Here is a 27,529-nt window from a genome sequence, read left to right on the forward strand (position 1 = left end):
ACATGAATATAATACAATTATATTAATATACAATATACAAATTATGCAAAATACAAATATACAATAATACAATTATATTAATATTATAATACAAGTATATTATAATATGATATATACATGAATATACAATTCATATATTAAAATAATATTTTAACAATAGCGTTTGAATAATTACCCTTTTCCTCCATGTTGTTAACCATTTAGAACTGTTATTTAATGGTATTTCTCTGTGAAATGGGTATGTTTTCAGTTAGAAACTTTTACATGTGTAAAAATAAGTGTCTCAAGAATTCCTTGGAAAAAATTTACTCAGTTAAAAGATGCTAATATACTTTTAAAGAAATTACTTACATAGAGATTATTAAATGCATATCTCAAGTGATAAAGTTGCTAATATAAATAATGCCTATAATAAATAGAACATGTATATCAGCTCTACAGAGTAGAAGCCATGATGTCCTTCCTAATTCAGATACTTTCACCACAGAAGAGCAGGAAAAAGGACTTTATCATCATATTTATCAGCCCAAATTAATATTTTTTAAATTATAGCATAAAAAGCCCCCAGTTACAGCAATTCTCGTGATAAATAGAAGTCTTTCATGCATATTAAAGAGCTAATGGATAATTACTAAAGAATATTATTTACATTTTCTTCATCCTTTATGACACTTTCTTAAAGATGTAACATGCTCCTTCTCCCAGAGGGATGAAAGAGGGAGAAGGTATGAGAATCAGAGCATTGTACTTTATGAAAAATGTAAAACGTTAAGATACTAAACTATAAATTTATATTCTGATAGCACAGCAGTAAAGGAATCCATCTGCCAATGCAGGAGATGCAGGTTTAATTCCTGAGGAAGATCCCTGGAGAAGGAAATGGCAACCCATTCCAGTATTCTTGCTTGGAGAATTCCATGGACAGAGGAGCCTAGCCGACTATAGCCCTAGAGTCGCATAGAATTGGACACGACTGAGCAACTGACCAAACAAAGCTTAATTTGGATTTCTACGGTTCACTAGAGAAATTAGAAAAAGTATAGATGAAGTCTTCAAAATAAAAGAAATTCATTTCTAGGTTCTAGAAAAGGAATACTGTTGCTCAATTCTCCCAATACTGTTGTAGACAGACATATACACACACATACACATTTGTCCAGAGTGTAATGCCTGTCTCTGCCGCAGATGGATGGACCCACAGTATCTCCCTAAACGTATTTCTCTGCCTTTTCAGTTTTTATACTCATCAACTATTCATACCTACAGACATCAGTGATGATCACTGTAAAATAATCACTGAAATATCAGAGACAATATTTACAAATTATACCACAAAAAGCTATTTTCTTAGTAAATGCAAATCCAATCCAATAAGAAAAACCAATATTCCATTAGAAAAATGGGCAAAGAATATGAATAGGTAATTTAAAAATACAAATAGCTCTTACGCATGTGAAAAAGTACCCAATATCATTCATAATAAGGAAAATGTAAACTAAAAGTAAAATGTAAACTAAATCTCTTGAGAGTCCCTTTGACAGCAAGATCAAACTAGCCAGTCCTAAAGGAAATCAATCCTGAATATTCATGGGAAGGATGAAGGCTGAAGCTCCAGTACTTCTGGCCACCTGATGTGAAGAGCTGACTCACTGGAAAAGATCCTGATGCTGAGAAAGATTGAGGGCAGGAAAAGAAGGGCATAACAGAGGATGAGATGGTTGGACAGCATCACCGACTCAATGGACATGAATTTGAGCAAACAATGAAGGACAGGGAAGCCTGGCATGCTGCAGTCCACGGGTTCGCAAAGAGACTTAGTAACTGAACAACAAAAACTAAAACTATGAAAGATAAATTTTTACTTATCACTTAGGAAACACATTGTGAAGATGTAGAAAAATAAGACACTCTTACACATTCTCAGAGAGTATCAATTAGTAAACATCTATGGAGGATAATTTAATATTTTATGAAAACTATAAATGTACAATTTCTCTGACCCAGCTATTCTACTTTTTGGAATTTGTCTTACACATGTAAGACACACATGAAAATAGCACCCATGAAAAATAAGTTAAAAACTATCTATTGCAGTATTGTTTGTAAAAAGCACAAGACTGGAAGCAACTTATTTGTTGTCAATAGATGACAGATTACATCAATTACAGTTTAACCACACAACAGAACATCATGAAGACACACTAAATGTGAACACTATACGCTGACATGAAATGATCTACAAGATACAATATTAAATGAAAAAAAGGAAGGTTCAGAATAGCATAAAAAAGGAAGAAAAAATATTGCTATTTTTCTATTAGTTATGCATAAATTGTCTGTGCAAGGACACAGAAGAAATTAACGGTCTCTTCTGCGGGAGAGACTATGAGTGGCTGAGACAGAGGGTGAGGCTTCCTGAACTACTCCTGGATTCCTGAAGTATGTGAATTCGTTTATTTGTTAAAGTTAGTAAGTTCAAGAAGTTACAGGACCTGACAGGTAGAAGAGTTCTGACATCATCTTTTACAGAAAAGATTCTTCTGAAACATTTTAATAGGGAGGGTAGTAACGAAGGCAAAGAAACCTAAAGGGAAAGAGAAGGTAATTTTACTGTTGCTGCTGAGGTGTGTATCCTGGGAGTTGCTCACATTCACAAAACAACAAATCAAACAGAAAAGAGAGAGACTTTGCCAAGGACTCTAAAAAGTTACAGTGATAGATGATTTAATTAAAATGAACAAATGGCAATCTTACAGACAGACATCTGGTGGTAGATTCTTTCAAACAATATGTTCACCACTTGAAGGACTAGAATTCCATTTTGGCTGTAGGGAGAAATTTCCAGTTAACTTAAATGTCGTCACAGTCCTCAATATTCATTGGAAGGACTGACGCTGAAGTTGAAACTCCAATACTTTGGCCACCTGATGAGAAGAACTAACTCATCTGAAAAGACCCTGATGCTGGGAAAGATTGAAGGAGGGAGGAGAAGGGGACGACAGAGAATGAGATGGTTGGATGGCATCACTGACTCGACAGACATGAGTTTGAGTAAACTCTGGGAGTTGGTGATGGACAGGGAGGCCTGGCGTGCTGCAGTCCATGGAGTTGCAAAGAGTTGGACACGACAGAGCAACTGAACTGAACTAAATGTCGTTGCAGTGTTATTATTAGAGGTGTTGGGAGCAGACATGAGAGGGTAGGCCAGGAATATGAGAAAGCTAATTAAAATATACTTCAACATGTGCATGAGACAGAGGTCTTGTGGCTTATCTCTGTGATTGTGCTCAAGCAGAAGATAGCCTGAAGCCGCATCACGGTAGACGTTCGAGGTGTCAATGTGCTGACTGGTGATGGCACCAGGATACAGGTGGATGTGATTATTGGCTGTGAGATACTGGGAGGGGGAATATTTGATTTTTTTCAACCGATTACAGGTTATAAAATGTGTTAACTTAAAAAAACAGACAAAAGACAGTTTCATAACAGCCTGATTGTTTCTAAAAAGTGTTTTTCCTCTCAGCAACATAAAGATACTTTATATATATGCATATATAATATTTTGTTTTAAGTAAAATATTTTAGCAATATCTTATTTAAGATTAACTGAGCTCAAGGATTTCATCACAAAATTATGATTCTTGTATAGCAGTAACTGAACTAATACATGTAAATCACTCAGTAATGTATTACAGCAATAGCTTTGATGATATTGTGTAAAATTACTCAAATAATCTTTTGAAAATTCGTAACGAACCATGCTGATTTCCCACTCACCTTCTTAGCCCACAGTTTCAATATATGGTCAAATACTAGCAGCTAAAAACAGACTGGCTCTAATCTGGACACTGAGAAATCATCCTCCCATTACAGGGTTTTATTATACGTAGGGTAAGATTTATCCAATCAGAAGAATCTGACTAAACAGGAGTAAAAGTCATATGTGAGTGAGAATCACTCAAACGTTTAGAAAACTGAGGCCCTGGAGTAATGCTGCTTCTTCTGGAGCCTTGAGCACAGGAAAGGGGCCCCACTGCGCCTCCATTCCCACGCCACAGCCCACACCCACTGCTGGGGCAGCTGTTCCTGGATCCCAGCTCCTACTGGAGCACCGTGTTCAGCCTGTGTCCCCAGCAGATGCACGGCTGCTGGGAGAGCTGTGGAGCTAATGTGCACTGCAGGCTCAGAGCCTTGTCTACACACGGTAAGTGTGCAAGAACTATTGGCTGTCATTCACTGCAACTGCTGAACAGGAGAGATGTATTGCATGCATGATGAAATTCTGCCCTTCGATCCTAATTCCTTTGGGACCTAGGTCTTCCTCAGTCACCAGAAACTGCAAGGCTGAATACAGCTGCTGCAGTCTTACAAGTCCGCACAGTCCAACACTCTGGCTTAGGGGCTCCTCCCATACATTCCCATCTCCTGTCGCCAGATTCACTTCTGGCCTTTGCCACTATTCCTACAAGAGAGGGGCACTAATCCCATTTCTGTCACGATGGGCAGCTAACAGCGTATTCTGCTCAACTGGGCTTCAGACTCCTCTCTGTGAGGTGAGCAGGAGGCAAAAGGTAGGACTGCCTACTTCTCAGAACTTTGTGAGGGTTAATGTCCTTATCAGAGAAATGAGCAAGAGACACTCAGGGATTTTAAGTGCTCATGTGAAAGTGACATACACTGTTTGAGCCCAGAGCTGCAGCTGAGGACTTTGGGTCTTTTTCCCTTCAAACTATATAAATTTCCTTAGAGTGGCTATCTGTGAAAAATTAGTAAAAATCCAGGAGCACTCTATCTTACCCATACTCCTCAGGTTCCCTGGTCAGTAGCTCAAATACATGTGGTGACTATAAAAGACTTAAGGCTAATTCCGTTTTGCTCCATTTCTTCTTGAAAGTTAATGCATTAAACCCTTAGAAAAACTGAACTCTAGAACAAAACACGCCATCAACCAGGTTGAAAAAAAAAATCTCATTATTGAAGGACCCTAATGTTGCCTGAGGCCAAGGAAGCAGCAAGGGAAGGACACCTAAAAAGACAACAGGAGATGTGTCCTTGGTCCCTAAGTCTATGACAGGGTTGGCAATATAAACATGGTCCTTGTCCTAAGAAGTTCAGTCTAGTGGGGAGACATATGTCAACAGTCATCCCAATACAGTGTGATAAGTGACAGAAGCCAGAGCAGAGTGTTCTATGAATGAACACAGAGAATAAAGAAATTAACTTCCATCAGTAACACCATTTTAGGACAGTGGGCATCTGAGCTAGGTCCTAACAGTAAAGAGGCACTTTCTAAGTGAGAGAAGAAAAGGATAGTCCCGGCAGGTGCAGAGGCCCTTAGCATCAGGGGCTGGAGGGAGGGCAGCAAGGCCTGCACGATGGTGAGCATGGGGAATGAGGAGCCACACAGCTCAGATGGGGCCTCACTACCCGGTCTTGATGCCGTGCTCACAGGTCTAAATGTCCCATTTATACGCACTGAGAAGCCAGCACCATCCTCACATGGGCACGGAGCACTGGAGGACAGGCTCCATATGTGAAGAGGGAAACCACATGAGGAGGCTGTGCCACAGCTCAGGGGCAAGAGGTCAGACCGCTGCCTAAGGAAGCACAGGGACACTAAAGAAGCTCTGTATCTGCAGACAAGTCAGGGGTCAGCGCACCAGGGTTCTAGAGACCTGGCGAGAAACTAGAGGTCCAACATCCAAACCACAAGTTCTCCACGTCATTCACCAATGATCAAATATTTACAGAGCCTCTATTATTAATTCACTAGGGATGCAGCAAGTGAACTGGAGAGAGAAGGTCTCTGTCCTCTCTGAGAATGTGTCCTGGTGGCAGGTATCAGTGACCAGGAAGAGAGACCAGCAAGACAGCTCTGGACTGTGATGGCTGCTAGAGAGGAAATACACAGAGCAATGTGACTTTCAAGGAGACAGGGAGTGCACTCACCCTATGAGGGCGTCTGAGGAGGCCTCGGACACCTTTCAGCTGAGGACTGAGGATACAAAAGAACCATAACTGAGAGGGTGAATGAACACAGCATTCATAAGAAGGGTTTAAGATGTCAGCAAGAAACTTAATAATGAAGCACCAGAGGTGCAGCTACACTTGAGAAGAGATTCAAGACCATTCTGATGTGATAATCAGAAATGACTATCTATACCGTGAGATCCTGCCTCGGAAGAAATCCAAGATGGTTCTACTCTTATCAGACATCTCATCCCTCAGGGATCAAAATGTTTGGGGGTATTATACCTTCATTCCAAGGTGGATTGTATGTATGGCACAAGACACTTCAAGGAGAGAAGATTTTCATCATTTGGAGTATATAAGCTTCTAACAGAAATTAAGACTCTAAAAATCTTTCACATGCCTTCTATTTAGCATTCTTACTTCAACAATATGAACATATAATATTTCAGAATGCTTGGTTATTTTTACTCCTCACTCAGTTGTGACTGATAATTGTTTTAGGAATTTCTTCTTTCCAGCGATTGGTTTACCACTAGATTTTTAAAATACACAAGTTTTTAGTCCCCACTGACATCAGTACAGTAGTAATCAGTATTGACTTTAGAGCTCAACATTGACAACACTGAGCTTTCTTATAAAATTCATCTCAAATTTAAAATATTAAACAGCATAAAATACATAAAATAGTGTACATTAAATTCAGAGCAAATTTTAGTGGGAATGCACTTAAAACATGTATCTGTATACAATTTACCTACACAAAACAAGACTTGTACAAAAATAAGGAAAATCTTGTTGAATGCTTAGTCACATGAATTGTACTTTCTGCAGAGCATTTTAAGACTAGAAGGAATCTTAACCATGTCTAATTGGCCCCTTTTCCCATTATATAATGAAGAATAAAGAAATCTAGCAATGTTTATTTGACTTATGCAGTCATATGAATAACGAGTGAAAGAATGCACGCACGCTGTCACTTTCGTCATATCCGACCAACTCTTTGTGACCCTGTGGACTGTAGCCCACCAGGTTCCTCTGTCCATGGGATTCTCCAGGGAAGAATATTGCTCTCCTCAAGGGGAACTTCCCAACCCAGGGATTGAAACTTCATCTCTTATGTTTCCTGCATTGGCAGGTGGGTTCTTTCCCACCAGCACCACTTGGGAAGCTCTAAGTGAAAGAATACGAATCACCAAAAATAAAGAGGCTTTTAAAAATGATTAATGTTTAGGATTTTCTATGTAGAGGATCATATCATCTGTAAACAGTGAGAGTTTTGCTTCTTTTCCAATCTGGATTCCTTTTACTTCTTTTTCTTCTCTGATTGCTTGTGGCTAGGACTTCCAAAACTGTTGAACAGTAGTGGTGAGTAGTGAGTATGGGTCTTGCTCCTGATTTTAGAGAAAATGCTTTCAATTTTTTGCCATTGAGGATAATATTTACAGTGGGTGTGTCATATATAGCTTTTATTATGCTGAAGTATGTTCCTTCTATGCTTGCTTTCTGGAGAGTTTTTATCATAAATGGGTGTTGAATTTTGTCAAAGGCTTTCTCTGCATCTATTGAGATAATCATACGGTTACTACCTTTCAATTTGTTAATATGGTGCATAACATTGACTGATTTGCAAATGTTGAAGATTCCTTGCATCCCTGGAATAAAGTCCACTTGGTCATGATGTATGATCTTTTTAATATGTTGTTGGATTCTGTTTGCTTGAATTTTGTTGAGGATTTTTACATCTGGATATATAGGTCTTTTGTTTCTTTGAAGTGAAGTGAAAGTCGCTCAGTCATGTCCAGCTCTTTGCAACCCCATGGACTATTCAATCCATGGAATTCTCCAGGCCAGAATACTGGAGTAGGTAGCCTTTCCCTTCGCCAGATCTTCCCAACCCAGGGAAGATATTGGCCTGTAGCTATCTTTTTTTGTGGCATCTTAGTCTAGTTTTGGTGATGGTGGCCTCATAGAATGAGTTGGGAGTTTGCCTTCCTCTGCAATTTTCCGGAACAGTTTGAGTAGGATAGGTGCTAACTCTTCTACTAGAGCTAATCAGTGAATATAGTAAAGTTGCAGGATATAAAATTAATACATAGAAATCCCTTGCATTCCTATATACTAACAATGAAAAAGCAAAGAGAAATTAAGGAAACAATCCCATTCATCATTGCAACAAAAATAATAAAATACTTAAGAATACTAAAGTATTTTATACTTTAGCATAAAAAGAAATACTAAAGAATACTAAAGAAACAAAGGGCGTCCCTTGTGGCTCAGCTGGTGAAGAATCCTCCTGCAATGCAGGAGACCTGGGTTTAATCTCTGGGTTGGGAAGATCTCCTGGAGAAGGGAAAGGCTACCTACTCCAGTATTCTGGCCTGGAGAATTCTATGGATTGTATAGTCCATAGGGTTGCAAAGAGTCAGACATGATTGAGCGACTTTCACTTCACTTCAAAGAAACAAAAGACCTATATATAGAAAACTATAAAACACTGATGAAAGAAACCAAAGATGACACATATAGATGGAGAAACATACCATGTTCGTAAACTGGAAGAATCAATATAGTGAAAATGAGTATATTACCTAAAGCAATCTATAAATTCAGTGTAATCCCTATCAAGCTATCAACAGTATTTTTCAAAGAACTAGAACAAATAATTTCACAAATTTTACAGAAACACAAAAAACCTTGAATAGCCAAAGCAATCTTGAGAAGAATGGAACTGGAGGAATCAACCTGCCTGACTTCAGACTATACTACAAAGCTACAGTCATCAAGACAGTGTGGTACTGGCACAAAGACAGAAATATAGATCAATGGAACCAAACAGAAAGCCCAGAGATAAATCCAAGCACCTATCAACACCTTATTTTTGACAAAGGAGGCAAAAATATACAATGTACAAAAGATAATCTCTCAAGTGGTGCTGGGAAAACTGGTTAACCACGTGTAAAAGAATGAAACTACAGCACTTTCTAACACCATACACAAAAATAAACTCAAAATGGATTAAAGATGTAAATGTAAAACTAGAAAGTATAAAACTCTTAGAGGAAAACATAGGTAGAATACTCCCTGACACAAATCACAGCAAGATCCTCTATGATCCACCTCCTGGAGTAATGGAAATAAAAACAAAAATAAACAAATGGGACTTAAAACATAAGCTTTTGCACAATGAAGGAAACTATAAGCAAGGTGAAAAGGCAGCCTTCAGAATGGGAGAAAATAATAGCAAATGAAACAACTGACAAAGAATTAACCTCCAAAATATATAAATAGCTCATGCAGCTCGATACCAGAAAAATGAACAACCCAGTCAAAAAGTGAGCCAAAGAACTAAACAGGTATTTCTCCAAAGAAGACGTACAGATGGCTAATAAACACATGAAAAATGCTCAACCTTTCTCAATATTAGAGAAACGCAAATTAAAACCACAATGAGGTATCAACTCACACTGGTCAGAATGGCCGCCATCAAAAAGTCTACAAACAATAAATGCTGGAAAGGGTGTGGAGAAAAGGGAACCAGAACCATCTTACACTGTTGGTGGGAATGCAAACTGGTACCGCCACTATGGAGAACAGTGTGGAGGTACCCTAAAAAACTGGAAACAGAACTCCATTCAGTTCAGTTCAGTCACTCAGTCATGTCCGACTATTTGTGACCCCATGAATCGCAGCACGTTAGGCCTCCCTGTCCATCACCAACTCCCAGAGTTCACTCAGACTCACGTCCATCGAGTCAGTGATGCCATCCAGCCATCTCATCCTCTGTTGTCCCCTTCTCCTTCTGCCCCAAATCCCTCCCAGCATCAGGGTCTTTTCCAATGAGTCAACTCTTCGCATGAGGTGGCCAAAGTACTGGAGTTTCAGCTTTAGCATCATTCCTTCCAAAGAAATCCCAGGGCTGATCTCCTTCAGAATGGACTGGTTGGATCTCCTTGCAGTCCAAGGGACTCTCAAGAGTCTTCTCCAACACCACAGTTCAAAAGCATCAATTCTTCGGCACTCAGCCTTCTTCACAGTCCAACTCTCACATCCATACATGACCACAGGAAAAACCGTAGCCTTGACTAGATGGACCTTAGTTGACAAAGTAATGTCTCTGCTTTTGAATATGCTATCTAGGTTGGTCATAACTTTTCTTCCAAGGAGTAAGCGTCTTTTAATTTCATGGCTGCAGTCACCATAAGACCCAGCAAACCCACTACTGGGCAGATACACTTAAGGAAACCAGAACTGAAAGAGACACATGTACCCCAATGTTCACTGCAGCACTGTTTACAATAGTCAGGACATGGAAGCAACCTAGATGTCCATTGGCAGACGAATGGACAAGGAAGTTGTGGTACATACACACAATGGCATATTGAATATTACTCAGCTATAAAAAGGAACGCATTTCAATCAGTGAATGAGGTAGATGAAATGAGGTAGATGAAACTGGAGCCTATTATACAGAATAAAGTCAGTCAGAAAGAGAAACACCAATACATTAATGCATATATATGGAATTTAGAAAGACAGTAACAACAATCCTATATGCAAGGCTTTTAGCAAAAGAGTCACAGATGTAAAGAACAGACTTTGGACTATGTGAAGAAGGCGAGGGTGGGATGATTTGAGTGAACAGCATTGAAACATGTATATTACCTTATGTAAAAGAGATGACCAGTGCAAGTTCAATGCAGGAAGCGGGCACTCAAAGCCAGTGCTCTGGGACAACCCAAAGGGATGGGGTGGGGAGGGAGATTCAGGAAGGGGGAGACAAACGTGCACCTGTGGCTTATTCATGTCGCTGTACGGCAAAAACCACCTCAATGTTGTAAAGTAATTACCTTCCAATTAAAATTAATTAATTAAAAAGGTCAATGTTGATATAAATATTTTAGATATACTATAAATAAAAAATGAGTTATTTGCTTGAGAAAAAGATTTTTTTCAAAAGAAAGATTATCTTTAAACAGCATACTTCTCTGACACATCAAGTTTTTCCTACTACAGTAAAGAGCTAAACCTCTTCTGTGAAACAAAGTGCCTCGTGGGGAATGGGGCTCGGGCTCACCACACACTCTACATGGAGACAGTAGTGTCAGAGCTGTTAGGAACACACCACACCAGTCAACTGACTTTCTAGTCTGAACACAATTTTTTCTCATCTCTGACATCTCTATGCCACTCCTCTCTTTTCTCATTTCCATATTACTTCACACCTAAACTTAAATGACACCACTCCTCCTCCCATCCTGTTTCCATCTGTGTGCATGTGTGAGGCAGACACACACACTCACACACACATTCCCTCATGAGCCTCTTTGTTCCTCAGCACCAAATTCTATTCTGACCCACACGCGCTTTTCCCCTGCTGCTCAGGAGCCTGAATCTGAGTGCACACATGAGGAATCTCCTCCAAGGACTCTAGACAGCCACCTTCCAGGACAGTGCACTACAGGTGACTATCCTTGCAGGGAGACAGCAATAACTGCCAAGGGTGCTGGTGCTAGGCTGGAGAGCATGTGGGATAGAAATGCAGCCATCAGAAATGCTGACAGCGTCGTTCTGTGGGAACCACTAAGCTAAGCATCAGTTTACTGATCTGCAAAGTGGGCATCACAGGGCTGTTCATGGAGACTAAGTGAAGCAAGCAAGAGTGGCCACTTTGTAGCTGTGGGCGTAAATAATCGGAGAAGCAGCAGGGCTTTAAGTGTGAGGAATTGATAATTTCATTTAACAACAAAATAATCAGGGACGGATGCTCAAAAACTACTTAGCACTGAACTAGGAGGAGAAGGGGACAACAGAGGATAAGATGGCTGGATGGCATCACTGACTCAATGGACGTGGGTCTGAGTGAACTCCAGGGGTTGGTGATGGACAGGGAGGCCTGGCGTGCTACGATTCATGGGGTCGCAAAGAGTCAGACACGACTGAGCAACTGAACTGAACTGAAAGCACACTGCCATTAATATAATTTCCTTTTTTCAACCAAAATAATTTACACTTGAAATTGCCAAGTTCAATTCTCCCCTCTCCACTGCACTTGCTCACCAGCCACACCAGCCAGTTGGGACCAGGCTGTGGTTGGGTAGGGGGTTCACTGGCACGAGCGCATGGCTATCTCATCTTTCATATGACCTGCTGCACCGAGTGTATGGCACTGAAAGGACAGTTCCTCCATCTACACTTGCATCCCAGAGTATCAACTGCTCAGGAGACACACTGGACTATGTGCTCATTTTCCAGGGTATCAAATTGCCTCTGAGACAGAGTAACAGCAGCCAATCCAAATCCTATCATTTAGAGAACAATCTTCAAGGATCTCATTCATTGTTTAAGAAGGAAATCATTGCATTATGAAAAGGGATTAGAATGAAAATGAATTTGCCTCCTAAATAAACAGATGAACTAAAGGCCTTGTGCTCTGCAGAGCAGCCAGGTCTAGTAAATGTAATGACCTCCTAATACAATTACAACACTTGGAAACTGATTATAGGTTTTACATTTTAATAAACTGCCAACTGAGCATATAAGAAGTTTAACATAATTAAAATACTCTTGGTCTATCAAATCAAGAACATCAACACTGAGCTCAAATGTTCTGACACTAATATTCTACCCTAATTTTATATATACACATGCACATATACACAGATATATGGTTGCTAGAAACATCACTGATAATCCGTAATCAACCTGTTGAATCAGGTTATTACTTCGAAAATTCCAGTTGATATGCACTAACTCATAGATATAGAAGAAAGACTATCTGATTCTTAAATTATATATTTTGAGATCTTCAGGAAAAATACCAAATTAGCGCAGAGTATTTTATTAGTGTGGACTTAGCACTCCTGAGACTAGGTTAAAGGTTAAAATGACTAACATACAAGCATGAACTAATATGCATAAAAATTTTTTCTAATTTCAAGAAAACCGCATAAATCAAAGAGGAAGGGGGAATCCACTTGGACCCTGTAAAACTTTACTCCTAAAACCTCAGTGTTGACAGGCCATGCATGAGTATAAAATCTGTAATGAAACAGTACAGAACATTCACGTCAGGATTTCCACAGGTTTCACAGCCTGCCTTCTCAAGACTCCCTGTTAAATAATCTCTTCTGTGTAAATTGAATGGAGAGCATTTCAAGACCTCAATGACAGCCATAAAACTTCTCATATTTACTAGAAATATCTGGATCATAATGTTTCCAAAAGTCAACAATGCCTTCCACCAGAAAATTTCTGATATTCTAAAAAAAACACAGATACAATGCATAAATTATTTCAGTTCAACAAACATTTCCAGAGGGTTTCCTGCGTGCACACACTACTGGGAGTCATTAAGAGGAAGATGACTTAAAGCAGTCATTTATCTCAAGAAATGTCCAGCCCGGCTGTGGAGAAAGAGCTCAAAGACATAAGAACTCCCAGGGAGCATGAGAAGTGCGGGGAGTACAGGACACAGAGGAAGTGAAGGGTGGAGGGAGATGACACATGAGCAGGGTTTAGACGGGTCAGAGAGAGATCACCAACAAGACAAGGCAGGGAGAGAACTCCAGACAGAAAGCATGAAGTATTATACTGGGGTCCCAGACGTACAGCAAGCACAGCATATTCAGAAACTAAGTAATTCTGACTGGATAGCATAAAAACGCAACAAAGGGAGAGCTGAAAAGGAGAATAAAACAAGAGTAGGTGAAATGCCATGAAGGCCTCACAGGCAACACAATGGAGTTTCATTTCACCCTCCAGGCAATCGGAGTCACGTTAACCAGGAAGCAAATTGCCTGTGTCAAGCTGCCAGATGTCCAAGGGTCAGAAGGGCCAGCCAAACTGAAAGTGGCAACTGGCCCTTACTCCCCTCTGTGTCCGTGCAGCCAAGAGGCCAACAAGGGTATTTTGCTCCCCTGCTCCATATCCTCCCAAGATAGCACCAGTACGGTCAGACGACGGGCAGTGCAGGTGGGGGGCTTCCTCACTGCAAATACGTCATGGCCTGGGCTGCTAGGAGGGAAAGAGGGGAGGTAAGTGCCTCAGAGTGGAGGCGTTGGACGATGAGGTGCACATGAATAGCCATGGGCAGAGCGCCTGAGTCCTCACTGTCACCTTCAGAAAACCAGAGTGCAGCACCCAAGTCCTGTGCAGGGTGGGCGGCCTGCTAGGGAAAGCAGGCCTTGGCTCAGGCCTGGAAAACCACACGGAGGTCTGGGCCTGGAGTCAGACCCCTCAGGTCAGATCTGTGATCTGCAGGAATCACTCCCAGACACAGTGGAAGCTGAACTGGATGGATTCACAGTGATGAGGCCAGCAGGCAGCTACTGGAATACTCCAGGCTGCACATGTGGACTGAACTCTTGATAAACAGACTCTCATCCACAGAGGACATGGAGTGAATCCAGGAAGGGCTGATAAAACTGGAAGAAAAGGGGTAGGGGGGTCAAGAGACAAGACCAGTTCAGCTGGCAATGAGGGATGAGTTCGAAGGACAGAGCTGCATCAGGGGTGATTTCCAAGATGGAATGATAGCAGGTTATCATGAGGACAAAGGTATGTTCGGGCTTCCCTTGGGGCTCAGCTGATAAAGAATCTGCCCTCAGTGCAGAAGACCTGGGTTCGATCCCTGGATTGGGAAGATATCCTAGAGAAGGAAAAGGTTACCCACTCCAGTATTCTGGCCTGGAGAATTTCACAGACTGTATAGTCCATGGGGTCACAGAAAACTGGAAACGACTCGAGTGACTTTCACTTTCAAAGGTATGTTCAGGAATCCAGAGTGTTGAGGTAGAGGAGGGTCAAGGATACACAGCTGGAGTTGCTTTTCATCAAACAAATCAGTCGAGATGATGGCAGATGACAGTGTCAATGGGCTCAAGAGTAGCAGAAGTGGATGGTGTGGGGTTCTGGTACAAGTGTGAGGAGTCCCGATTAAGCAGCAGCAGACTGAGAACATCACCCATCCACCCAGTCTGGAGACCTGCAGCCATGAGGGCAGAGCAGCCTCACACAGACGAGGCAGAGAAAGCACTGCCTGGGGGAGCAGGAGTCCTCGGAGAAGACTGAGGTTCAAAGGAGATTTTTCTAAACATGGAACACAGTTTCTAGAAAGAAGGATGGAAAAAGCTGAGGAGAGATCAGCAAAGTAAGGAACCAGAGCAGGAGATGATCAAACTGGACAGAACCAGTATCTATAATGACCCAGACATCAGGTGCTGCTGGAGGTGACAGTGGGGCATAAAGCCAAAACCTTGACCCTAGGTCCCCAACCTTTACCAGGGCCTGCCCAGTCTCTGCAGGCATCAAAATGGTCCCAAACACTCGTGTTCTTTTACTCCATTTGTGGGATGTCTCTTTAAATAGACTTACTTAAAAAAATCTCTGAGAATTTATTTGGCAAAACAAAGTTTTCATCAAGAGTAAAAAAGAAACACAATTGTTTATGCTCCCTGGAATAGAAAAAATATTTATTAATACTGTTCTTTAATTCAGAAATGATTCCCAAGAACATCTGTGCTGGAAAGATTCTACACACTCATTTACTTGACCCTAACTGCACAGGACTTTACTCGCACTCTGAAAATAACAGGAGCCTCTCTGAAGAAGACCATCTCAATTCCAACAAGCTGGGGAAGATAATTACCAAAAGTGATCTTTCTAGTAAACCTATTATTCACCAAACCTTAATTGAGGCTGTGTTTTGGGTGTGCCCTCAGACCCTCTGTGCTCTGGTCCTCTCCAGGAGGATAAGCTAGCCCATGAGATATGTTTATATTTATTCTTCAAACGACATTCAGTTCACCCTTTCCACGCTGTTAAAGAATTTCCCCTTGGGTCCAATTCTATAAATTCCTAGAAAAACAGACATAACTTTTCATTAGCTCATCAAAAAAAGACAAATTACAAGCAGAATCCTGGTTAGACCTAAAGAATGCTTGGAGCTCTCATTCACAAATATATTAACAAAACAGATCCATTCAGGGTGATTTACAAAGGGTCATCTGGCTCAGACACCCAAATCTTCCGTATTAGCACAGCTAAGGAGTCTCACTTTAATACAAGTTAGTATTGTCCTTCTTCCCTTACAAATCTCATATGTGTCTCTCCCCAAGCTGTGTGTCATTGTGAGTTTTAAACTAGTGTCTCAGATAAACTCCATACTTTAGTCACAAAAGAAATGATAACCACCACTGATCATATACTAAGCTCTTACTGTGTGCCAGGTGCTTTACCCAGACCTCAAGAATATTCACAACTGTGTCTGTGGGATGTAAAATATGGCAATTAACCTTGTAAATAAACTTGTGTGAGTTTCTTTGGACTCCACACACAGTATTTTTAACTTCTAGACAATGATAAATAATAGCTAACATGAGACCCTGGATTATCTTAACGTTAATTCACATCTCCTGCATTAAATATCTAATCACATCTACTATATAAGTTAAATTACCAGAAGTGCAGCTTCCTTTCCAAGTCCATATCCCTTCCTGAAAGACACATCAACATGCTTTAAAATGGAAAAAAGAGAGGCAGAAAGAGTTAAAAAAAAAAAAAAAAGTCATATGGGAAACTGATTCAACCAGTTCAGCAATATTTATTTTCCATTTGTAAGGAAGTTTTATGAAAATCTGTTTTATCACATGGATTCACATGGTAACATTTTAAGGAACAGATTTCATTTTGCCTAAGTTGCTTCTTTCCTGAATAATTTTCAGCACTCATCAGAAGGACAGAGATAAATACTTTAAATAACATGATGGGCAGTGTTAGAAATCAGGTCTGTCTTTCACAATGCCCGAAATGGGAGCAGCAGCACTCACCTCCTTTGCACTCTTGATTTTGGTCAGAAACGTATGCAGCTCCATCGTCTCTGCAAACAGTGCACGACATACTGCCTGGTAATGATTTGGTGCCTCTGCTTCAGTCGGGAGATGAGCAGCACACAGCTACAGAAAAGGAAAACAATGGTGCCTGCTTATTATCTGTGGTTTTAAGGTACCTGAAATACAGACAAACCTGGTAGTGCCCATTTTCATATCACATGGCAAGGCAACCCCATGATTCCCATAACCCAAAGCTGAATGCACAAGACCACCAGGGAAGTCCACACAATTATACAGAAAGAGAGGTTTGTAACTAACAATCCCCCAGCACAGGTGAGCTTCCAGAATTAGCTTCTACTTGACAATGACAGCACGCGTGTAAAAGTGTGGCCTGGAAGTAGAAGAGGGACAACCTCTTACAGAGTACTGATCATAACTCAGGTATTTTAATAGCTACCATTTATTATTTACCATACCAGGTCCTATATTTGACATATTATATACACAGCATAACATCATTTACTCTTCCATGTAGCCCTGAATTAGCACCACTTTATAGTAATGAAACTGAGGCTTCAGAGGAAGCTAGTGACTTGTCCATGGTCATAAAGTTAACTTAAGGGAGTAGGATTCAACACAGTCATATTTGATTCTAAAGCCCAAGCTCATTCCAAAACACGCGGAGTTGTACCATTTGGTAACAAGAATGCCAAGAAGACATGTGGACCACTGGGAAGATACCTCATCATTAGACGGGCAGTGGTGGAAAGAGGGCAGAGGGCAACTGTGACACCTCCAGTCCTAACGTCATCAACAGGTACACAGCCCATAACTACTTCTGGGTCAAAGATGCAATTTAATACCATGCACAACAATTTAGAAAAATCAAACAATTTACTAGATTGGAAAAGACATCCTGTCAAGACTATAATGCATTAGGATAATTTAATCTTTCTATAATAATTCTGCATCTGCGCACAGTGGTTATGTTTTAATGTATCTGCATTAAAAAGTTGTAAGTTCTCCTTTATTCTTTACCATATGCTTGACATTAATATACATTTATTATATTTAATAACTTGTATCTTTTGGAGAGTAAGAGATATCTTTGTAGCTTATAATATCCTTCATAATGTGGCTTTCTGTTATTTTTCATTTGTAGTAAGTATTGTATGCAATTTAATAGATTACTATTTTTAATAAAATACATTCTCAGGAAAATATTTCAGCAAGTGTGTCAGCAACAAACTTTCTTCACAAACAGGCTAAGAACTGATGCACTGGGAACATGAGAGCAAAATTGCACAAGTTTAATTATTCACAGAGCAACCAATGAACAGAGTTCATTTTGCTCAATTACTTTTATATGCAGAAGAGAGCTTCTCACATAAAATTATCATTTCCAAGGTGATGAAAGGCAACTGCTAGGACTTCCACCTTTCACTAGTCCCACAATTTTATACTCCAATTACATGCTGTGAAATATGGCATAACATTTTTGACTGTAATTCATAGTAAGAAATACATTTTACATAAGGATTCAAACACATGCGTAAGTGTATGTTTTATACACAAACATTTTACAAAATCAAACTTACACAATCAACTGATTTCACAACCCACTAACAGGCTGTGCCCTGCAACTTGGAAAACCTGGTGTAAAAGTCTAAAATCTCTTTATGTATATGGTATAATCGTATATGTAAATAATCCACAAAAATTATTAGCACTAAGAAGTTTTAGCAAAGTTGGGAGATACATGATCAACACAAAAACATTCTATTTCCATTTTTTAAATAGTAAAAAATAAATAATAATAATACTAAGGAATAAATTTAACCAAGGAGGTGTGAGATTTACACACTGAAACTATAAAGTATTGCTGACAGAAATTAAAGAAGACAAAAAAATGGACAGACACCCTGTATTCATGGGTTGGAAGGCTTAATATTGTTAAGATGGTCGTTGTTGTTCAGTCACTCAGTCGTGTCCAACTCTGTGATCTCATCGATTGCAGCACTCCAGGCTTCTCTGTCCTTCACCATTTCTCAGAGCTTGCTCAAACTCATGTCCATTGAGTTGGTGATGCCATCCAACCATCTCATCCTCTGTCGTCCCCTTCTCCTCCGGCCTTCAATCTTTTCAAGCATCAGGGTCTTTTCCAATGAATCGGCTCTTTGCATCAGGTGGCTAAAATACTGGAGCTTCAGCTTCAGCATCAGTCCTTCTAATTAATATTCAGGGTTGATTTCCTTTAGGATTGACTGGTTTGCTCTCCTTGCAGTCTAAGAAACTCTCAAGAGTCTTCTCTTGAGTTAAGATAATAATACTACACAAAATGATCTATGGATTGAATACAATTCCTAACTAAATCCCAAAGGCCTTTTTGAAGAAATAGAAAAGCTGATCCTAAAATTCATGTGGAATTGCAAGGGCCCCAAATAGCCAATACAATCTTGAAAAGAGCTGGAGACTCCAGCTTCCAAATTTTAAAACTTACCTCAGGAATGTATCTACCTAAAGAAACTAAAGACCTATATATAGAAAACTATAAAACACTGGTGAAAGAAATCAAAGAGGACACTAACAGATGGAGAAATATACCATGTTCATGGATCAGAAGAATCAATATAGTGAAAATGAGTATACTACCCAAAGCAATCTACAGATTCAATGCAATCCCTATCAAGCTACCAGCAGCATTTTTCACAGAGCTAGAACAAATAATTTCACAATTTGTATGGATATACAAAAAACCTCGAATAGCCAAAGCAATCTTGAGAAAGAAGAATGGAACTGGAGGAATCAACCTGCCTGACTTCAGGCTCTATTACAAAGCCACAGTCATCAAGACAGTATGGTACTGGCACAAAGACAGAAACATAGATCAATGGAACAAAATAGAAAGCCCAGAGATAAATCCATGCACCTATGGACACCTTTTCTTTGACAAAGGAGGCAAGAATATACAATGGAGAAAAGACAATCTCTTTAACAGTGGTGCTGGGGAAACTAGTTACCACTTGAAAAGAATGAAACTAGAACACTTTCTAACACCATACACAAAAATAAACTCAAAATGGATTAAAGATCTAAACGTAAGACCAGAAACTATAAAACTCCTAGAGAACATAGGCAAAACACTCTCTGACATAAATCACACTCTATGATCCACCTTCCAGAATACTGGAAATAAAAACAAAAATCAACAAATGGGATCTAATTAAAATTAAAAGCTTCTGCACAACAAAGGAAACTATAAGCAAGGTGAAAAGACAGCCTTCGGAATGGGAGAAAATAATAGCAAATGAAGCAACTGACAAAGAATTAATCTCAAAAATATACAAGCAACTCCTGCAGCTCAATTCCAGAAAAATAAATGACCCAATCAAAAAATGGGCCAAAGAAGTAAGCAGACATTTCTCCAAAGAAGACGTACAGATGGCTAACAAACACATGAAAAGACGCTCAACATCACTCTTTATCAGAGAAATGCAAATCAAGACCACAATGAGATACCATTTCACACCAGTCAGAGTGGCTGTGATCCGAAAGTCTACAAGCAATAAATGCTGGAGAGGGTGTGGAGAAAAGGGAACCCTCTTACACTGTTGGTGGGAATGCAAACTAGTACAGCCACCATGGAGAACAGTGTGGAGATTTCTTAAAAAACTGGAAACTGAACTGCCTTATGACCCAGCAATCCCACTGCTGGGCATACACACTGAGGAAACCAGAATTGAAAGAGACACGTGTACCCCAATATTCATCGCAGCACTGTTTTTAACAGCCAGGACATGGAAGCAACCTAGATGTCCATCAGCAGACGAATGGATAAGAAAGTTGTGGTACATATACACAACGGAGTGTTCAGTTCAGTTCAGTTCAGTTCCGTCGCTCAGTCATGTCCAACTCTTTGAGACCACATGAATTGCAGCACGCCAGGCCTCCCTGTCCATCACCAACTCCCGGGGTTCACTCAGACTCGTGTCCATCGAGTCAATGATGCCATCCAGCCATCTCATCCTCTGTCGTCCCCTTCTTCTCCTGCCCCCAATCCCTCCCAGCATCAAAGTCTTTTCCAATGAGTCAACTCTTAATCAGCCATTAAAAAGAATACATTTGAATCTGTTCTAATGAGGTGGATGAAACTGGAGCCGATTATACAAAGAGAAATAAGCCAGAAAGAAAAACACCAATACAGTATACTAACACATATATATGGAATTTAGAAAGATGGTAATGATAACCCTGTATGCGAGACAGCAAAAGAGACACAGATGTATAGAACAGACTTTTGGACTCTGAGGGAGAGGAAGAGGGTGGGATGATTTGGGAGAATGGCATTGAAACATGTATACTATCATGTAAGAAACGAATCACCAGTCTAGGTTTGATACAGGATACAGGATGCTTGGGGCTGGTGCACTGGGATGACCCAGAGAGATGATATGGGGAGAGAGGTGGGAGAGGGGTTCAGGATTGGGAACTCATGTACACCCATGGCGGATTCATGTCAATGTATAGCAAAACCAATACAGTACTGTAAAGTAATATAAAAAAATAAATAAAATAAAAATAAATTTCACTATTGCTATAATAAAAAAAAACTTACCTCAAAGTTGCAGTAATCAAAACAAAGTGGTACTTGCATAACAACAAACATACAGATTGATGTGATGACACACAACTGAGCGTCTAGAAATAAACCCATATATCTATGCTTGATTGATTTTTGATGAAAGTGCCCAGACCATTACGGAGGGAAAGAATAGTCTCTTCAACAAATGATGCATGGAAAAGTGGATATCCACATGGGGGAAAAAAAAATTGTACCCCTATGTCACAGCATACATAAATATTAACTCAAAATGGATCAGTGATCTACATTTAAGAGTCAAAACTATAAAACTCTTCGAAGGTGAAGTGAACCTTCATAGCGGTGAACCTTCATGGTCATGAACTTTGTAGCAGGTTTTAAGATATGATACCAAAAGCACTATATACAGCATATCTTACTTTACTATAGCACTATATTATGCATTGCAGATAGTGTGTTTTTAACAAATTGAAGGTTTGTAGTGACCCTGTGCATTAGGCAAGTTTATCAGTGCTATTATTCCAGCAGCATTTGTTCACTTCTTGTCTCTGTGGCACATTTTGATAATTCTTACAATATTTCAAACTTTTTCCTATCATTATTTTATTATTATTAACTTTTATTATTTTATTAGTATTTGTTGTGGTAATGTGATCAGTGATCTTTGCTGTTACTATTGTAACTGGTTTTTTGTTTTATATTTTAAAGTATGTATTGTTTTTTAGATATAATGCTATTATACACTTTATAATAGACTATAGTATAGTATAAATGTAACTTTTATATGCAATGGGAGACACCAAAATATTCATGTTACTCACTTTACTGCAACCTTTGCTTTGTTGCAGTAGTCTGGAGCTAAACCTGCAATACCCCTACGGTATGGCTGTAAATGGATAAATTAGACTTCAAAGTTAAAATTGTACACTAGTCAAAAAGGCCATCATCAAAAAATCTAGAAACAATAAATGCTGGAGAGAAAAGGGAACCCTCTTGCACTGTTGGTGGGAATGTAAATTGGTACAGCCACCATAGAGAACAGTATGGAGATTCCTTAAAAAGCTAGGAATAAAACTACCATATGACCCAGCAATCCCACTACTGGGCACATACCCTGAGAAAATCAAGACACATGTATCCCAACGTTCCCTGCAGCTCTATATACAATAGCCAGGACATGGAAGCGACCTATATGTCCATCTACAGACGAATGGATAAAGAAGTTGTGGTGCATACATACAATGGAATATTACCTGGCCATAAAAAGGAATGAATCTGAGGCAGTTTAACTGAGGTGTATTAACCTAGAGACTACACAGAGTGGAGTAAGTCAGAAAAACAAGTATTGTATAATGACATATATCTGTATCTGTGTGTGTGTGTGGAATCTAGAAAAACGTTACAGATGAACATATTTGCAGGGCAGCAATAGAGACACAGACATAGAGAACAGACTTGTAGACACAGTGGGGGAAGGAAGAGGGTGGGATGGATTGAGAGAACAGCACTGAAATATTTATAGTATCCTATGTAAAACAGCTATTGGGAAGTTGTTATGTACCACAGGGACTCAACTCAGTGCTCTGTGACAACCTAGAGGGGTGAGAAGAGGTGGGGAGGTTGAAGAAGGAGGGGAATATATGTACGTTGTTCAGCTGCCCAGTCAGGTCCAACTTTTTGCAACCCCATGGACTGCAGCACGCCAGGCTTCCCTGTCCCTCACCATCTCCCAGAATTTGCCCAAGTTCATGTTCATTGCATCAGTGATGCCGTCCAGCCATCTCATCCTCTGATGCCCTCTTCTCCTTCTGCCCTCACTCTTTCCCAGCATCAGGGACTTTTCCAATGAGTCGTCTGTTCACATCAGGGACCAAAATACTGGAACTTCAGCTTTAGCATCAGTCCCTCCAGTGAATATTCAGGGTTTATCTCCCTTAATATTCACTGGTTTGATCTTGCTGTCCAAGAGACTTTCAAGAGTCTTCTCCAGCATCACAGTTCGAAGGCATCAATTCTTTGGTGTTCTGCCTTCTTTACGGTCCAGCTTTCACAACCATGTGTGACCACTGGGAAGACTATACGGACCTTTGTCAGCAGAGCAATGCCTAACCTGGATATATGTATACTTCTGGCTGATTCACGTTGTTGTAGAGCAGAAACTAATACTACTTTGTGAAAACAATTATCCTCTAATTAAAAAAAAATGTACATCAAAAGATTCTATCAAGCGCATGAAAAGACAATCCACAGAAGCAGAGAAAATATTTGCAAATCATATATCTAATAATGATCTACTATTCGGAATGCGTAAAGAACTCTCAAACTCAACAAAAGACAAACAACCTAATTTAAAAACGGACCTGAACAGACATTCTTCCAAAGAAAGTAGACAAATGGCCAAAAAGCAAATAAAAAGATTCCCACCATCACAAGTCATTAAGAAAATGCAAATCAAAACCACAATTAGATACCACTCACAACCACTAGGATGGCTATAAAAGCAAAGAGAAAATGGAAAGAAAGTGTTAGCAAGAATGTGGAGAAATTGGAACCCTTGTGTATTGCTAGTAGAAATGAAAATGGTGAAGCCACTGTGAAAAATAGCTTGATGGTTTCTCAAAAAGTTAAAGATAGAATTACCATATGATCCAGCAATTCCATTCCTGAGGTGTATTTCCAAAAGAATTTAAAGTAGGTATTCAAACAAAAACTGAAACACAAATGTTCATACCAGCACCATTCACAGCAGCCAAAAAAAAGGTGAAAACAATTCATATATTCTCAGCTGAGGAGTGGATAAACAAACTGTGGTATATTCACAAAATGGAATCTTATTAAGCCTTAAAAAGGAAAAAGGTACTGACACATGCTACAACATGGAACCTTAAAAACATTACACTCAGTCTAAGAAGCTAGACACCAAAAGTCATATACCATATGATTCCATTTATATGAAATACCAGAATACATAAATCCACAGTGACAGAAAGCTGATCAGTGGCTGCCATGGGCTGGAGAAGGGATAGGTTTCCATCTGGGATAAAGAATAGGCTTTGGACTGAGATAGTGCTGACAGCTGGATAGTATTGTGAATTACTTAATGGCACTAAATTGTGAACTGTAAACTTTGTTATGTGTATTTTACCACAATTTTTTAATGTACAAAAAAAAAATTTTGTTTAAGCCCATGAAATTTTATGAAGTTTCCACTGAGACAGATGAGAAATAATCCCTTAGAGGAAAAATAACTCTGGTGATTATTTCAGTTTCAATGAATTACCTGATAATTATTTTATTCTTTGTGTGTATATGCATCATCACATCTAATTCTTATGTCAACTCAATTTAGAGATTAAGAAATAGAAATTTACAATAGCTAAGAATTTACCCAAGCCACACACCTAGCCAGCAGAACTGGAAGTGAACCCAGGCAGTCTAACGCAGGATGAGTTACACTAAAGGAAGTAATGTTCTTACACTAAAAGAAGCAATTTTCTTCAAGTGCTGAAACACTTAGAACAAAGCATACAGGCAGCATGCCCCAAATGACCTGTACAGTTACCAAACAAGTGACACTTGTGGAGGAGTGGAAATTCTACGGACTTGTGTCCACAAGTTTGTTCTCTATGTCTGCATACACAGTCTTTCCTTTATACACACACCAGTCAGTACATGCAGAATTTTGTGGTCTTTTCTCCATTTATTAAAAATTTCCCACACTGCTACTTAACCTACATGATTATAATTTTAAAGACCATATGATAATCTATGTAGCTGATATACCATTTTTTGGAAGTCATTTATTTACAGTTTCAAAACAGTGTAATTAATGCTGTGATACACATCTCCTTGTATCTATGTAACATTTCATTTTAAAAATCATCTCCCTGTACAGAGAACAGATTGGTGATGCCAGTGGTTGGGGCTTTGGGGGTACAGAGTAGAATGGGTGAAGGCAGTCAAAAGGTACAAACTTCCAGTTATAAACTCAGTCAGTCCTAGGAATGTAATGTACAGCATGGCGACTAAGGTTAACAATACTGTACTGAATATTTGAAAGTTGCTGAAAGATAGAGCTTAAAAGTTCTCATCACAAGAAAAAAAATCTGTAACCATGTGTAGTGATGGATGTTAACTTACTGTGGTGATCATTTTGCAATTTATACAAACAAGGAATCATTACCTTGTACAGTTGAAACTAATATAATGTTATATGTCAATTATATCTGAGCTTAAAAAACTGACCTCTTTGAAAAACTTCTAATAGTAGTATTACTGTGTGGAAAAATTTTGAACATACATAAAATGAGGTGGACAGTATAATGAATTACCATTCATCACCCAATTTAGCAATGATCAATTCATGGCCAATCTTACTTTATCTACATCTTCATCCACTTAAGCCTCACCCTCCAGGAAATTTTATAACAAATTCCAGACATTTGAATTTCACATGTAGATATTTTCACCATATATTCATTAAATGAGTTTTTAAAAAATATACTCACAATTCTATTATAATATCTAAAAATATGAATAATTCCTAATATCATCAACTATAGAGTAAAAGGTAAAATTTTCCTGATTATCTCAAATATACCCACAGTTCATTTTTGTTTTTATTTTCATTACTCTAGGAGGTGAAGCAAAAAGATATTACTGTGATTTATGTAATATCTTAGGCAGAGTGTTCTGCCTATGCTTTCCTTTAAAAGTTTTATAGTACCCAGACTTACATTTAGGTCTTTAATCCAGTTTGAGTTTGTTTCTATGTATGGTATTAGAGACTGTTCTAATCTATAAATTCAATGTAATCCCCATGAAATTACCAATAGCCTTTTTCAGAACTTTCCTGGTAGTTCAGTTGGTAAAGAATCTGCCTGCAATGTGGGAGACCTGGGTTCGATCCCTGGGTTGGGAAGATCCCCTGAAGAAGAGAAAGGCTACCCATTCCATGGGCTCGCAAAGAGTTGGACATGACTTTGGTTCACCTTTTCAGAACTAGAACAAAACATTTTAAGATCTGTATGGAAACACAAAAGGTCCCAAATAGCTACAGCAATTTTGTAGGGAGAAAAAAAGAAAAGCAACAAAGACAGAGCTAGAGGAATTAGGCTCCTTGACTTCAGAGCTTTGACTGTACTACAAAACTACAGTAATAGAAACAGTAGGATACTGGCACAAAACCAGACACACATCAATGGAACAGGAAAGAAGCCCGGAGGCAAACTCACACACCTATGGTCAACTAATCTATGACAAAGGGGGCAAGAATACACAATGGAGAAAAAACAGCCTCTTCAATAAATGGTAGGAGGAAAACTAGACAGCTACATGTAAAAGAATGAAATTAGAATACTCTTATGCATTTCATTATGGACATGAAACTGAGCAAACTCTGGGACATGGTGAAGGACAAGGAAGCCTGGCATGTTGCAGTCCATGGGGTTGCAAAGAGCTGAAGACAACTTAGTGAGTAAATAACAACAACAATGTGTTTCACTGAAAGCGGAAAGTCTAGGAACTATTATCAAATGCTAATCAATTTTTTAAAGTGAAATAACAACTCTTGAAAGAGATACTGCTGTAAACTTTACCTTCATGACATCTCTATAGGACCGGATGGCTGAAACTTTCCTCTTTTCGTCGTCATCCTCCTCCAGACCCTCATCTGCAGCCTCGTAGCCCTCGTCATTGCTGCCGTCAGCCTCTACTGTGTTGGCCATGCGATCAATGAGCTGCTCCAGTGGGGGGCTTAACTCCCTTTCTTCATTCTCCTTCAAGCCATAGTCCAGTGCCTTATAAATAATAATTCCCAAAGATTCTATAACCTAGGAACATTAAGGAAGGCGGTTAATAGAGACAACTGAACAGCTTTATAGAACTGTAAGGCATAAAATATTTAGTATGATATTTAAGCTACGTCTAATCTATTCCATTTCAGAAATGTGACACATTAAATTTGAGGAGCTTAAAAAGTCTCATCTGTGTTTTTTTTAAAAAATCTCAGATGCGACTGAACTGAACATTCATCGATTCATTCAGTAAATGTTCACGGAGCACCTCTGTACCAGGTCCCACACCTGGTGCGGAGTGCAGTGGTGAAGAAAACAGGTAGAGTCTGGAC

General features: G+C 39.3%; 1 protein-coding gene across 1 annotated transcript in view; it reads right to left on the bottom strand.

Moving 5' to 3' along the window:
• The window catches only part of SPIRE1 (spire type actin nucleation factor 1), a 76,492-nt gene extending 49,349 nt beyond the window's left edge, over positions 1-27,143 (bottom strand). The window contains exons 1-2 of the mRNA XM_068993696.1: positions 27,000-27,143; positions 16,800-16,925 (exon numbers count right to left, since the gene is read on the bottom strand). Of these exons, the coding sequence (XP_068849797.1) occupies positions 16,800-16,925; positions 27,000-27,128 (255 nt within the window). The 5' untranslated portion in view covers positions 27,129-27,143. The remainder of the gene's footprint in view (positions 1-16,799; positions 16,926-26,999) is intronic.
• Between the last annotated feature and the right edge of the window lie 386 nt (positions 27,144-27,529).

The sequence above is a fragment of the Capricornis sumatraensis genome, chromosome 21, assembly GCF_032405125.1.
Source record: "Capricornis sumatraensis isolate serow.1 chromosome 21, serow.2, whole genome shotgun sequence".
NCBI classification, from domain to species: domain Eukaryota; kingdom Metazoa; phylum Chordata; class Mammalia; order Artiodactyla; family Bovidae; genus Capricornis; species Capricornis sumatraensis.